Source organism: Netta rufina (assembly GCF_964035555.1).
Source record: "Netta rufina genome assembly, chromosome: 2".
Lineage (NCBI taxonomy): Eukaryota > Metazoa > Chordata > Aves > Anseriformes > Anatidae > Netta > Netta rufina.
Window position 1 is genome coordinate 150,848,049 of NC_140124.1, and position 16,209 is coordinate 150,864,257.

The window sequence follows — 16,209 nt, forward strand, 5'->3', positions numbered from 1 at the left end:
ACCCTTTTTACAATGATTTGCTGTGCAATAAAAAGTACATTAAAAAAAAAAAAAATCTGAAAAGATGGTGAAAATGATTTACTTTCTTTCCTTTATGTGGAATTTACTATCTCTAACATCTGTGGTATGGCAAGGCCATCAGAGAAGCAAATGAAGAGGTTTTACTTTTCATTTTAAAGGCTAGGGAACTATGAACAGGCTGGAAGATATATGCTGAAAAGTTTAGCAACCTGATCAGAAACTCCCTAAAGCAAACGAAAAATACTGAATTCAGTTCGTTTTCTGTTTCCTTCCTGAGAAGACAGAGGTATTTTCAGGACACTATTGCAGGAACCCTACTGCAGAAGTTTACTTTTTTGGTTAGTAGTATTCTTAGAACGTCAGTTACTTAAAGAATGTGCTAAGTCATTTATCTTGTTGCAAATAATTTTATTTTGAGAATAATTATTTATCAGGAACACAAAGGTTAAACAGCACGATATAGTCATTAGGTTTGTCTCATCACTGATATAAACTGAAAAGAAGTTGCATGAATTCTGTTCTTCCTAGCATCTTATAAAAAGGAATTTATATTAAGTTGATGATATAAAATTAATATTCTCAAATATTGTTGATAACTTCAGCCATAATGTTCTCAAGGAAAAATAACTATTGGCATTTCACTTACTGCTAACCTTTATTCATTATACTTAGCTTCCTAGAATACATCCTGTTAATATCAATACAATATGTATGGATAGAGAACATCTGAAAATGATATGTATCCCTCAAAATATAGCTTGTGCATTCCAATTTAGTTCTGAAGGAAGGGAAGAGATTGCATGACTGTAACACAGAACAATTCTTTTGTACCTGCCAAGCGGAATTGCTGCAAAGTAACACAGATCCATCTTTGCTCAACAAATCCACAAAACTTGATGTATCTCAAAATCATAAAACAGTTGAGGTTGGAATGGACCTCTGGAGGTTATTTAGTCCAAACCCCTGCTCAGGCACTGCCACCTGGAGCCAATTGCCCAGGACCACATCCAGGTGGCTTTTGAAGATCGTCAAGGGTGAAGAATCCATGACCTCTTTGAGCAACCTGTGCCAGTGTTTGATCACTCTCACCATTAAAATATGTTTCCTTATGTTAGACAGAGCATTCTGGTGTTTCTCTTTGTACTTATTGCCTCTTGCCCTGTCATTACCCACCTATGGAAAGAGCTTGGCTCCATCATTACTCCCCCTACACCACCACCACCCCACCCCAGTCAATTAAGACCCTTTTGAGCTTTCTCTTCTCTAGGCTGAACAACATGACCTTGGTTATTCTGTAGAAACCTCCTCAGGTCTCACAAGTGTCTCTGAACCATGACATTCTGAGATGAGGCAGGCTCAAGACCTTCAGTCTAGGTAAAATATATAGGTGTAGGTAAAATATCAAGATAGGTGAAACATGGGTAAAAAATAAATTTAATCATGGAATAAAGGCAATTCTTAATCACAATAGAAAGAGGAAATATTCACGTTGCTCATGTAGGTACTGCTTTCTTGGAAGATAGCAGATTTGAATGTACACAGAGGCTTCTTGAAATATTTATGTTTTCTAGGGCACTGCTCATCCACAAAAATGCTATTGAAGTCTAATAGAAACTCTGTTCAAAAGCATTTGAAAATAACATTATCCAAAATGGCAAATGTCAAGGCCTCAGTTTCAAATAAATAAGTGTAGGAAAGTGTAAATTCTCGTATCAGTAAATTTTGAATATTAATTAAATATGAACCTTAATCAAATGAGTACAGTTTTCAGCATTCCTCAAACTCCTGGTGAAACTGTATGCTTGATGCTAAAATTACAGCTTGTGATTTAATCAGAGGTTGTCCCTGCGGGGTCCTACTGAGTCCCGCCACTAAACCACCACATCCCTTAGTGCCACAAAGGACAGCATGACTCCATGCAGGCAATCAGAGCACAAGTGAGACAGAACACAGAGTTAGGAATATTAGGGGAATATGACTTCTGCCCAGGCTTCTTTAAGTACTGAGGCCTGCTGTGTAGCATTTCTCAGTTGAAGCACCATGTTGCCACAACCCTCTTACTCTGTGAATACACATACTTGGTAGAGCTGATCAGTATATCATTTCCATCTAGGGAAAGCATGAAGGGAAAGTGAATTAAGCAACTCTTGTTCTGATCACCTGAGATGTGAGAGTAGTAGTACATAATGCCTATCCTTGAACCACAATGTAATTTTCATACAGGTGTGTGCCACACCAATTTTGAAAAACTGATTTGTTTCTGTTATAGGTAGAAAAACTGCTTATTTTCAGTTCTTTTAAAAATACATCTTACATTGTTGCACAATATGGCAGGTTTTGCAGAGGATATTTTCATATATAAAAAGCTGTTTCTATTGAAAATATAGGAAATAGAAATAGTTCCATTAATATTGTTTTCCATAGTGTTCCTTTAAAGGAATCCTAAATCCAATGGTTTGGCTCTATAATTAAATTGTCATTCTGGAATGTTCCTTCTTTCTTTGAGAAATACATCCTGATGGGAAAGGCTAGCCTGAATAACTAGCTAGTCAGGTGTTACCTGTAACTCAGAAATATTCTCACAGTACTCACAATATTTTAAATACCTTTCTATAATGCCTCCTCAGATTATTTAACATACCTTCGGCATGCTGACAACTAAATGACCGGTTGTTTGTGATCTTATAGCAGAGCTGCTATCTGGCTTCACTTCCTCAGGGAGCACAAGCTGGAATGGCTATGACAAAATATGGAGTTGAAGTATATCATGATAAAATATTTATTTATTTATTTATTTGACCTAGACAGAACACATGCAGAAATATAACTATCAATTCCTTTGATCTATAGAACAGTATGCGTCTAAATCCTATCACTATAAATATAGTATTACTAATCCTAATAAATGATTAACATGCTAAACAGCTTTTACTTAGAAGTATGGTTATATGTATATTCCTGAATTGCTGTCATTTCTGAAGTGACATTTCTAAAGAAGGTTATAAAATGATGCTTGACTTATATTAGCAATTAAATGAGAAAGATTATCTAGTCTATTTTAAACATAAAGTAATTTTGAAGTTTTATTTATGCAGTTGTTACAGTCATAAATGCAGATTTTGGTTTACCATTTAAATACTAAGAATTTTTCAAAAATTTGATGATAAAATTATAACCACTGAGAAAGAAGTAAACTTGAATTTTAAACACCCTTCCAAAAGAGTATACTGTAGTGGGTTTACGTGGCAAGGTTTTGGTAGCAGGGAGCCATAGGGGTGGTTTCTGTGAGAAAGATCTAGAAGCTGCCCCATGTTTGGGAAGGGCCCCATTGTTTTCCAGATCCGAGCCAATAAGCGATGTTGTTTTTCGCCTCTGTGAGAGCATATTTAAGACAGGGAAAAAACGCTGCGCCACACAGCAGCCGGGAGAGTGAGAGGAGCGAGGAACAGCCTTGCGCCAAGGTCAGTGTAGAAGGAGGGGGAGAGGTGCTCCAGGCGCCGGAGCAGAAGTCCCCTGCGGCCTGTGGTGAGGACCATGGTGAAGCAGGATGTCCCCCTGCAGCCCATGGAGTACCACGGTGGAGCAGGGTTCCACGCTGCAGCCCGTGGAGGAGACCACGGTGGAGCAGGTGGCCCTGCACCGATGGAGGCTGCCGCCTGTGGAAGACCCCTGCCGGAGCAGATTCTGGGCCGGACCTGTAGCCCGTGGAGAGGAGCCCACGCAGGAGCAGGTGATCTGGCAGGAGCTGCTGCCCGTAGGGGAGCCAGGTTGGAGCAGTTTTCTCCTGAGGGATGGACCCCGTGGTACGGACCCATATCTGGAGCAGTTCTGGCAGGAGCTGCTGCCTGTGGGAAGCCCACGCCGGATCAGTTCATCAAGGACTGCATCCCGTGGGTGGGACCCCACAGCACAGGGGACGAGAGTGACCGAGAAGGAGCGGCAGAGAAGAAGTGCTGTAGACTGACCATAACCCCCATTCCCCGTTCCCCTGCGCCGCTCGGGGGGAGGAGGTGGAAGAGGGTGGATGGGGGGAAGGTGCTTTTGTTTTTTTTCCTTTGTTTTCTCACTTCTCTTGCTTGTTAGTTGTAGGCAATAAATCTTACTATCTCCTTATGCCGAGTCTGTTTTGCCCGTTACAATAATTATTGCGTGATTTTCTCGTCCTTATCTTAATCCTTGAGCCCTTTTCACATATTTTCTCCCCATTCCTCTTTGAGGAGGGGGAGTGAGAGAGCGGCTGTGGTGGAGCTCGGCTGCCCACTCGAGCGGAACCACGACATATACATCCACTTGTTTCTGTCTACTATGAATTCCTGATTGTGAAATTACTAAATACTAGCATAGGGTAATTAACAAGTTCCTTTCCTCAGTGATTTATTGTACATTGTTTTGAGGGAATAAGAAGAAATAAGGAGTGAAACAGAGAATGGAATTTCATTCCAGGCTTTACACCTCTTTGGGTTAGGACTTCAACAGCATATATATGGTTCAGAATAATGCAAGTATGAAATAATGGTTCTTCTGCATAGGTGCATGGAATTTCATAATCTGTGAAAGCTCCAGTGTTCACTGAATAACCATTGTAAACTTTTAGTCTTGATTTGAAATTAATGTAGTAGGAAAATACTAACCTTTCCTTTCACCAGTACTCGTATGTAAGTTGTCTGAACATCAACATCAAGCAGAGATGTGTCCAGATGTCTTTGAAACAAAATATGAATAAATGAATCAATCTATTATACAGTCCAGTATATAAACATTTAAGACTACTCAATTATTTTATTACTACTTCACAGTTTGTAAAATACGGCTTCAATTTCAGGTATTAAGTTAAATGAAATATTATTAGCATTTAATATTTTTGGAAGAAAAATATGATCTTCCTATATGTGTAGGGAATGTGTAATAAAATAATGTCTAAGTTCTGTCATGTCCACCATCAGTCCTTCACTACAACTATTGTATATGTTTCAAAATCCTTGTAGAAAGTGAAAAGTTTTTTTTTTTTTTCTATTAGTTTAGTGCTTTGACTTATGAAAATTCATCTATTAGCTATTAAAATTGTGAAAGTATTTTTCTACTTTTCTTTCTAAAGGCTTAAACAGTACCTTTGTAATAAAACTTCCTTTTTTTTACAGTGAATTAAAAATAAAATAAAATAAAATAAAATGAAATGAAATAAAATAAAATAAAATAAAATAAAATAAAATAAAATAAAATAAAATAAAATAAAATAAAATACATTGTATTCCCAGAAAACACAGTCTTTTTACATTTCAGTACTGACAGACTTGTCACTGTGACCTGCAAAAGCTCCACTCTAACATCTGCTCTTCTTCTTGTGATACATACGCTCTTGTTCTTGTGACCTGCTAGTGAAAGCGCAAATGCATATTCCCTATATCCCTGCCTTTATAACATTAATTCTCAGGTGAATTTTTAAAACTTTCTAGTTTACATTTCTTATAAATGAACACAGACTACAACACTATATCCAGTATTTTATTACACCTGAACAGATTTTCTGAGCTTCCAAAAAACCTAATTCTTATAATTCAGAAACAATGGAGCAGGCCTGTTTTGTGCAAAATTAATAAGTTTGAAGGGAAGAACACCTGCCATGAATACTATTTCTGTGCTATGAAACTAGTTCCAACTTTAACTAGTTCCTATCAGAGCTGAAAAAGCTTGTGGATTTCTAACCCCTTTTCGAACCATGAGCAAGGGAACTGTTGTGCTTAGTAGTTACAAATTAAGTTATAATTTAACTTATAAGAGTTATAAAGTCTTCTTGTCATTTTTTGGCATGTTTCATCCACATTTCTTCCAGGTAATGCTCTGTTGTAGTTTAGGAAATAGGACAGACCATAGACTCCTTCCATTAAGCAATATGGACAAGGTTGCCCTACTCTGTTTCAAGAAGAATTTAACTATACAAGGACACGAATTGTACTGGAGCACTTCTAGGGACAGAGAATAGACATAAAACCCCACTCCCTACAATCCTAACCAACTAATGAAGAATGGAAAATATTTTATGTAAATATAAGGGGACAGCACTGGAAGAAACCTGCCTGTGGACTGCAGAAATCATCAATTCAAAAAAGGACTACTGAGACACACTGCTCATTTAGGAGTAACAGAACAACCCCAAAGGATCTTTATTTTATACATTTCTGTTTCTTTGGCAGAGGTTTCAAGATTTATTCTATCAATCCCTACATTATTTTTCTTCCACTTGAAAACTCCCCATTTACAAGGAGGAAAACAATTGAAATTCTGCATATTAGAACTTCTGAATGGCAAAATGAAGTGGAAAAATAAATAATATTTCTGACCTGTAAACAGAAAGATCCAAAATGAACTGGTTGTTTTCTTCATCGTCTTTCAAGGAGAAATGAAGCCTAATAATAAGGACAAAAAACATCTCCAGGATCAACATAATTGGGGTGAAAAAAACAAACATTATGGCATATTTAAAATTCAACTGCTAGCAATTTTAGATTTAACACAAATACCCTTTAGACAAAATCACATGATCATTTTAGAAACAGTTGCACTTTTCCTCATGAACAGGAAAAATTACTAACATCTGAGCTAGAGTCATTCAACATTTGTTTTCTATTCTCTCCACCCAACACTCAAGAAACAGAAATAAAAATAGTGCTGAAGGTCAGTTAAAATTAAGATCAGTCTGTCAGTGCAGAGAGAGAGACATCTGCTGGCAAAGTGTCTGATCTGTTGATGTCTTCATAGTTAAGAAAAACAGTACATGAAAAGCACAGACGGCCTGAAAAACAGTGATTCTAACTTCCTCTTTAAAAAAAAAAAAAAAAAAAAAAAAAAGCATGCTTGTTAACAGCAATTAAGTTGCCTGTAGCATAAATATCTACATGTGCTTTTCCAAAATAAAAAAGAAAAAAAAAAAAAAGATAAAGATTTGCTTAATTTCCTTGATTCAAGGCTGTAGTGAGGTGGGGGTTGGTCTATTCTCCCGCGTGCCTGGTGACAGGAAGAAGGGGAATGGGCTAAAGTTGCGCCAGGGGAGTTTTAGGTTGGATGTTAGGAAGAACTTCTTTACTGAAAGGGTTGTTAGACATTGGAATGGGCTGCCCAGGGAAGTGGTGGAGTCACCATCCCTGGAGGTCTTTAAAAGACATTTAGATGTAGAGCTTAGTGATATGGTTTAGTGGAGGGCTTGTTAGTGTTAGGTCTGAGGTTGGACTCAGTGATCTTGGAGGACTCTTCCAGCCTAGATGATTCTGTGATTCTGTAATATTTATTAAAAATGAGAGTGCATTAGCTGTGTGTTTGTGATCTGGTGGCTGAGTTCTAAAATTTTTGAACAAATCTTGAATAAGGAGATCTATTCTAGTCTTACTAGCCCTACTCACACTCTCATATATTCCCAAGTATTAAAGTAGAGAAAAGATAAAATAAAACCCACTTATAAATGAGATGATTTTATAAATTAGGTATAAGTTTAAAATGAGAGGGTTTGGCTTAATTTAATCTATCTGATACATTAAAACACCTAGATGTCACCTTTCAGTGACATTAAAACACCTAGATATTTTATATTACAGAAAGAATAGAATAGAATATTTTATATAATAGAAAGAAGCTCAAATTTGTATACATTCTTTCAGCAATAAAAACATCTGTCAGATATATTTTATAACTCCTTGCTCTCTTGTATTCTGATAGCATCAACTTGGAAGAAAGCTTAGAGAACTTTAGGTTAATGGATATTTTTGAATGGTAAACTGCAAATGATACAAAACAGCTTTCTTTCCCGTACACGCTTCTTTATTTTACTACACCACAAAATTAGAGAATTCACTAAAACATTAACAGTAAAAAAGAGAAGAGAATTGTAAAATTTTCTAGGTGAAAGCTTGAACAGAATCAAGGAGCAGAAATAGTCTTTTCTCAGCAGCATGTTGCTATTCCTCTCAATAACCAATGTTCAAAAAGAACCTTAGATAAATTTGGACATTGCATTGGATACTAGACTTTTGCAATAAAAGAGTAACTTTGGGGAGCACCACCTGTCTATTAGCAACGCTTTCAGTGAAGAGCAACTCTTTTCAGTGAAGAGCTATGATATTCTTGCTGAAGCCATAATGACAAAAACTGCTCAGTGATCTGACTTTACTTGAGCACATCCACACAGTAAATTCTAATCCAGAAAACTCAGGTGATATGAACAGGACTGCTACAAACAGTGAACTCAAGGTGACTGTATTGCTTAAACAAAGATAGCTAGAGCTTTGTTCTGAATGTCTCTGCTTTTTAGAGGCATAATTACATTCTATTAATGTAAGATTTAAACTATTTAAGGCTTGTCTTCTTTGAACTAAAAAAATCATTCTTTTGCTTTTCTGTCACTTTCTCAGTTCTGCCAGGTTTACATCTGTTATGAGAGGACAGGATGATTTTGACTAGAAATATTACTTGGACATATTTTCCCACATTTAAAGTAGCTACTTGTACACATTTATCTTCAGCAGTCAAGCTTTCACTATTTTTTTTCCACTATTAGCAAGATGCTCTAAGAAAGAGTCTTACCATGGAAGGTAATAAGAGTAAAGTATCTTATGTCATTTACAGAAAAACAAATTCTTCTGTCGTCAAACACCAAGATATTAAGTTAGACAACCTTCAACACTTAACTTACTGAAAAGTAATTAATTATTTTTCCAGCATCAGAATATAATTTCAGGAGTCAGTTTCACCATCAGGAATATAATACTACACATGAGAACTTGTCAGTTCTCTTATTATCATCCTGTATATCCAAATAGTGGCTCAAATCAACTATAAAGAAGTTAACCACAGCATTGCTTCCTTACGTACTTTGGCATGTTGACATTTAGAACTTTTCCTTCTGCAGTCACCAGTGTTGGAAGAAGCTTCTCTCTCTTTTTTGGCTCCCTTAACAAGACAGAAAGAAAAATGTTTTATAATTTGTCATTCTCATATTTTCTGTTGTATAGCTAAAATAAAAAAGAAAGAAGATGGCAAGAAGTTAAGTATACCTTATATTGTCTTTTGCTTTCCGTTTTTCTTCAATATATCTGTGAGTTTCTAATCTAGATTCTGGAGTATAAGGTGTAGGCTCCTCCCAAAATCTTCTGTCTTCTTCATCATCTTCAACTGTCCTCCATGTTTCTTTTTCTGTTTCTCCTTCTGATTGATGGTTTTCTTTGTCCCGTAGGGAGCCTGGGCTACACAAGATCACAAGAAATGTTATTTTAATTAAATGAATGAAGAGTAACGGTATTGAAAATGTATTCTTGCAATAATTTATTTTTTTTACTTCAATACCAATAGTTGCGTAATTCCTACAGAGAATAATAGTTTAGAGATTTGAATAATTTAGTCTGTTCTGCAACTTTCATCAATCATTAAAACATTTTTCAACAGAATAGTTTTCATTGATTTAACTAAGAAGTGATACTATGGTTTTGCTTAGCTGTCTGAAAACCCTGACAGATTTAGTTTCAGGAGCAGAATTTTCAAATGCCTTTACAACCTTCAGGTGCAAAAAAACCTTCAGTCCCTGTTAAGTTTAAGTAGTCTCAAAGTCAGAGAGCAGCAGGTTAGAAATTTTAAGATAGCAACTTTTTACTTACGCATCTCCTCGAGTGCCATTTTAGAACCCAAATACATTTTCCCCTAGACCTAAACTTCTGTAATGTTCAGAAAGTCTCTAGCTATATAAAATGAAAACTAGATTTGTTATACAGCTGTGATCTGTGTGGAAAAAAGTTCCATAACCATGTTCTCCATGGAATTTGGACTCTATTGATCTAAAAAAAATGTTAAATGACATGTACAGTATAAGATGACACAAGGGAAAAATCCTTCTGCTAACTAAATGATCTTAGTAGTATTAGGTAGAAGAAGTGTAGGAGTTAACATTCCTTAGCTATTTACATGTCAAAAGATCTGCAAATACTATGTCTTTCTTAATATATATTGCGTCTGAAACAAAAGAAATTATATATGAACATCTGCTGTCTCTGAAACCACTGTACTACCTTAAATAACAATTTCCAGCTGTCCTGAAAGAAGCTATCAATCACACCACTTTGGAACCTAGAAAATTTAGTTTGGAGTTCTTGGACAGAACTTCAGTTGTACTGACTACAGGTTAGTAGTTAATAATGTTTATAATTATGTTTTTCATTAGAGACCATAGCTGAAATGCTAGAATCCTGCTAGAATCAGCAATGAAGACAAACATAAGACTTTAAGTGGAATTATATTAACAACATTGAACAAGGAAAACCAAAATTCTTAGTGAAGAAAGAGACGAGTGATATTTACTTACAAACTGCTGCTGCTTACTCTTACCTATCAAATCCAAGCTTAGCTTCCACTTGTTTCTCTTTCCTATCCTTTCTTTCATGCATCCTTCTTTGAGCCTCTTCTTTTTCTTTGGCTCTTTTGAGAAGGTAAGATTGTTCCTGTTCTTTAATTTTCTGTTTCACTTCTGGATAGTTTTGAAGAGCTTGAATCCTCTCTGAACGTTCTATTTCTTTACTATCCAAATACTTCCCAAAGGAAAAAAAAAAAAAAAAAAAAGCAATTTAAATATATGAGAAATGTAAAACATATTCAAATCAATACATCAATTAAATGGCAGGTTAATTTAATATTTCTTTCAAACCTCTAAAGCACAACATAAGTTGTACTGCATTAAAATAATTAACAGTAAGTTGCTATTCAGATCTGAAAATGTTTGTGTGTCTGAGAGCTGCCTTTTGCATTTTCCTGGAATTTTAGTTAGTCATATTGCTATGTAGTAGAAAGAGTCCCTTCAGCCATTTCTGATATTTGTCTGCCTTTTATTAAGCTCATAAAGCTATTACAAAAATATTTCTTTAGATATGTTCATTTAACTCAGAAATGAGTTGAATCTACTCTTAAGAAGTTAAGCAAGTGTCTGTGCTTCTCCAAGGGAAATTGGAAGAGCATATTTCAGGATTCTGACTGCCTCTTTCAATGACAGAAAATCATTAGATCAGTCACTGTACAAAACCTCCATCTCAGAATATCTATTTACAATATAGAGCATTTTCACATCAATTTCTACTGTTTTCCTGCCTTGTGTTGTTGGTATGGTACATATTGTTGGTACATTACCAATGACCTGGTAACTTTCTAAAATCATAGTAATAACTTAAAAATACACTGTGCGTATATATGTACACACACATATATAAAGCTAAAAGCCAGAACTGTACCATGTATTTATCTTTTCAGAACTTTGTTTAAGGATCTCCAATGAAAATGACAGAAAAGTTAACAAATGCATGTGGCTTACTATAATTATTTATTATCACGTTACTTAATACGGTCACCTATTCAGAACAGAATTTAATTTTCTGTGGACAGTAAGAAAAATATTCCTAATTTTCCTACCACAAGCACTTAATTGTTTTGAATTACTATGTTCAGTCAACAAAGCTGGTTATTGATTTGGACATTAATTTAACATTAAAAATCTTACTTTCAACTGATGAAGTGTTGCCACTACAAATTGTCTATAACCTTGAAATTCAGTACATGGGTTACCCACTAGAAACAGTTCCTTCAGATGTATATTATATTTTAGGGTTTCAATACTGGAAAGTTCACCAATGAAATTTGCTGTCAGGTCAAGTTTCTTCAGATCTTCACAGCCTGTTTGAATAAATAAATAAATAAATAAATAAAATAAAACAAACAAACAAACAAACAAACATCATTCAATGTGGCTACTCTATGTGGCTAAAGAGTGTCTAATTGCTTCAGGAGAGCAGAATCCTGATGGATTTCATTTCTTTGTAACTTAAATCTTCACTAACATTGATTTTATTACTGGTTAAATTGTTAATATTGGTGAGAAAATTGTACGTTAACCAGAAGAATTCATTATAAACAGAAACACTAAATTTGCTAACAAAATGCTCTGGGAAATTTGGATCCAGAATTCATTAGCCACTCTTTTTATCATAATATGTCCATGAGTCATAACCTTGATTCTAAGAGTAAAAAAGTTCAGCTAAGAGCAAGCTCAACTTCTGTGCTCATCATTTTAATCACTTATTTTCCTTTGCAGGTCTATTTGGCAAGTATTTTATTCATAATGGAACTGAAAGAGCATAAACAACGCAAAATGATTTATTAGGGGATTTAAATAACCTCAATTTTTGCACAGCTAATTCCCAAAGGTTCTGACTTCTAAGTAAATGACAAATCACAGTAATAAATAATGCAGCCTGATAGAGGAACTTAAAATTTACTGGCATGAAAACAGATGTAAGTTTCTTAGCAAATTGCCAAATAGGTAATGTACTACATATTTCTTCAACTTTTACAAATTTCTGTGTAGCCTATTTGTTTATTTTTCTGTTTGATTTAAACCATCCTCCTGAAACAGCTTGCACACTGTTTAAACAAAACAAAACAAATCAGCTTTTTTTTATTGTTCTGTTGCCAAGGTGGACATTTTATATATTCAGCAACTTGCCTACGCGAGAAAAATAATGAAATAAGTCAAAAGTCAGATTTTATTCAGAAAATATGGAATGTGTTTATGCATGGCTTTAAGTCTTAGGATTTGATCTTTGCACATGCAATTATCATGTCAAGATAAATGGTTAAACATAGATAAGATAGACAAGACTTCGTGTAATGACAGAAAAAAGAATCACCTGAAAAACTGTAGAAATACTCCAGACTGACAATGCAACTTGTGCACAGTGTAGAACCTTCTTTGTGAGACTTTTGATTGCTGAAGATGACTGCTGAACCATTACAAGAGACACTCTTTATATTCCGCATAGCATCAAAAAATATTGCATTGCTCTAGCTAACCTACCTAGCAGATCATCTTAACTTTACAGTGAGGAAATACCAATTCTCTATGGGTTTCCTGAAAATTTTGATCTCCTATTTTGCAAAATATTAAAGAATAGAGCTGTCATAGATGACAACACTGGTAAGAGAATATGTAAAAATCAAGTTAAAATGCACTTAAGAAACTGCAGTGACAGAACGTCAGCAGTAGGAACCACTTGAAACACTGCACAGAAGCTGGCTCCTTCTTCTGACAATCAATAAAGTACAGAATCACAGAATCACAGAATTTCTAGGTTGGAAGAGACCTCATCGAGTCCAACCTCTGACCTAACACTAGCAGTCCCCACTAAACCATATCCCTAAGCTCTACATCTAAACATCTTTTAAAGACCTCCAGGGATGGTGACTCCACCACTTCCCTGGGCAGCCTGTTCCAATGTCTAACAACCCTTTCGGTAAAGAAGTTCTTCCTAACACCTAACCTAAAACTCCCCTGGCTCAACTTAAGCCCATTCCCCCTCGTCCTGTCACCAGGCACGTGGGAGAACAGACCAACCCCCACCTCGCTACAGCCTCCTTTAAGGTACCTGTAGAGAGCAATAAGGTCACCCCTGAGCCTCCTCTTCTCCAGGCTGAACAAGCCCAGCTCCCTCAGCCGCTCCTCGTAAGACTTGTTCTCCAGGCCCCTCACCAGCTTCATCGCCCTTCTCTGCACCCGCTCAAGCACCTCCATGTCCTTCTTGTAGCGAGGGGCCCAAAACTGAACACAGTACTCAAGGTGCAGCCTCATGAGAGCCGAATACAGGGGGACGATCACCTCCCTAGCCCTGCTGGTCACACTGCTTCTTATGCAAGCCAGGATGCTGTTGGCCTTCTTGGCCACCTGAGCACACTGCTGGCTCATATTCAGCCGACTATCAACCAATACTCCCAGGTCCTTCTCCGTCAGGCAGCTCTCCAACCATTCCTCTCCCAGCCTGTAGCTCTGCTTGGGATTATTGCACCCCAGGTGCAGGAGTCGGCACTTGGCCTTGTTGAACTTCACGCAGTTGACCTCAGCCCATCAGTCCAGCCTATCCAGATCCTCCTGCAGAGCCTTCCTACCCTCGAGCAGATCGACATTTATTGGTGGGCATAATCAATAGCTTCCACCCTTATACTTAATCTAAATTCATTTACAACTCAACTGTTTCAATAAGAAAAGGCAAAATCGTTTATTTAAAAACCTTACCTTCCAGATTTTCGATTTTTTCAATGTTGTTCAAAGCTAAATTTAAATATTCCAGCTTCTTTAACTTACCCACATTCTCTGTAACAAAACACAGATCCATTATTTCAGTTTCCCTCATGGGAAGGGCATTATTATTTTACTTGCTCACTTGACTATGAACAAACAATAAAGCAGAAAAATTGGAAGGACAAACCTGAATATATAATAGACTATCAGACATTAATATTTTAATACTAATAAAAAGATTAAAACAGAAATTCTCTGCAAGGCATAAATTGAAATGAAAATAGTATAGTCAAATAGGGAAGGCTATAAACACATTTTATCAAAAGTTCTATAACACAGATATATAATGCAAGAGGACTGGCCAAAAAGCATGGTGAAATATTCCTTTCATCATGAAAGTCATGAATGCTCAGACCATACTTTGTCAAGCTTTATAAAATTTTAGTTTTACACTCACTTATATAGAAAAGCTCGTTGGTGGGTTTTGGGTATATATTTTTAGTATATTTTTAGTATATATTCAATTTTTAAAGATATTCTATCTACAGGGTTAATACAAGAAACTTAAATAATCAATAAATCCATACTGTATTACATTTGGCAGAATTTATGCTGTTTTGAAATAAAGCCTAGAACTATTCTTTTATGTAACACAGACTTGCTTACACAATGTAAGCAATGTACACAATGTATGCATTGTCTATAAAATGGTAAGGGGGTATTCTGGCACAAATGTGGTCTAGGAAACTTCCTTTTCTTCTGGAATTTTTGTGGTAACTGACTTTTTCTGAAAATTGTTTTAAAAAACAACAACAACAAAAACAAACCAACCTTATGATTTATTTACATTTCTAATATTAGGAAGTAAAGGGGAAATTAAGAAATTAGATGTGAAAATGTCATTTTCAACCAGAATTTTCAAATATACATGATCAGTTGAGAAAGCAGGAGTGGGATGGCCCACAGTTATGGGTTAGTTACTATCTTTTGTGTTTTTACTTTTTTACTAGTGTCATAGTGAATATATGAACACACAATTGTAACAAAAGTAATGGTGCAATAATAAGCAACTTCAAACTAATCTGTTTTTTTGCCATAAAAGTGAAAAACAACGTTGAGGCATGCACTAGCATTCTGGGATACAAAATTTATCTACCAGTTTAATTCCTCAGAGCTCATGTTTCTACACTAGAAAGTTTGGTAGTGCTGTGTTTGCACCCGTCACACTGTCCTTCACTGCAGCTCTTCCTCCCATAATACATTGTTCAAGGTTTGTGGTGCTATATGTCCGTGTACTGAGTGGAAGTGGCATAGTAGGTAACGTTAGTTCATATACTACAGAGGCACAATAGAGGTAAGTAAATAACAAAAAAGTCACACGATTGTATAGATGGCTAGTGGCTTGGGAGCTGGAAGGTAAAGCCATTTGCAGAGGAACACAAGATCTGCAACGCTGAAGGGTCAAGATCCTAAATGTTTGCCTACTTCTTCAGAGAGGCCTAGCTCACCCAGCTAAATGGTGCTGGCAAACCATGAGGACACAAGGGTCTCTGAGATGATCACGCTTTGTGTCAAAAGTATTCACAGTGCTGTTACTGTTGCTGTATGGGAGAATTTCTTTCCTGGTTTCTGAAATATTAGTTAGGTAAGAATCAATTTACATTAATTTCAGGCTTTCTTTTATATAATTTTGTACTAGTTTTGGGCTTTCTTTACAGGAAAGCATTATGTAAAATCTAAACATCACCTGATATTATCTAATGCACTTTTTTTTCAGAGTGTAAATCATGGAAGGAGTGCAATACTGCTTGATGTTTATTCTAAGAGGAGAACAGAATTAGAAAGTTGCTTTAATCATAGAAAATGTGCCAGAGAGAAGAATGGTTAAAATGGAGTAGTACACAGGGCACAAGGGGACGTACTACATTGTTTTGCTTCAAGGCAGGAACAAATTTAGTAGATAATATTTTCAGGAATAATCTCTGATCAATTAAGACCATTTGACAGAAATAAATGAGTGAGGATTCTCTTTTTTAAAATACAGTGACCCAAATTTACCCTTAATATCACCGTGATGTAACCAGAATACTTAAAAT

At 35.9% G+C, this 16,209-nt stretch overlaps 1 protein-coding gene across 1 annotated transcript in view; it reads right to left on the reverse strand.

Moving 5' to 3' along the window:
- DNAAF11 (dynein axonemal assembly factor 11) overlaps window positions 1-16,209 on the reverse strand; it is a gene marked incomplete at both ends in the record, with an annotated part of 30,002 nt that overhangs the window by 9,505 nt on the left and 4,288 nt on the right. The window contains 8 exons of the mRNA XM_084281698.1: window positions 2,663-2,758; window positions 4,653-4,722; window positions 6,360-6,425; window positions 8,881-8,958; window positions 9,063-9,251; window positions 10,384-10,583; window positions 11,543-11,715; window positions 14,108-14,185. Of these exons, the coding sequence (XP_084137824.1) occupies window positions 2,663-2,758; window positions 4,653-4,722; window positions 6,360-6,425; window positions 8,881-8,958; window positions 9,063-9,251; window positions 10,384-10,583; window positions 11,543-11,715; window positions 14,108-14,185 (950 nt within the window). The remainder of the gene's footprint in view (window positions 1-2,662; window positions 2,759-4,652; window positions 4,723-6,359; window positions 6,426-8,880; window positions 8,959-9,062; window positions 9,252-10,383; window positions 10,584-11,542; window positions 11,716-14,107; window positions 14,186-16,209) is intronic.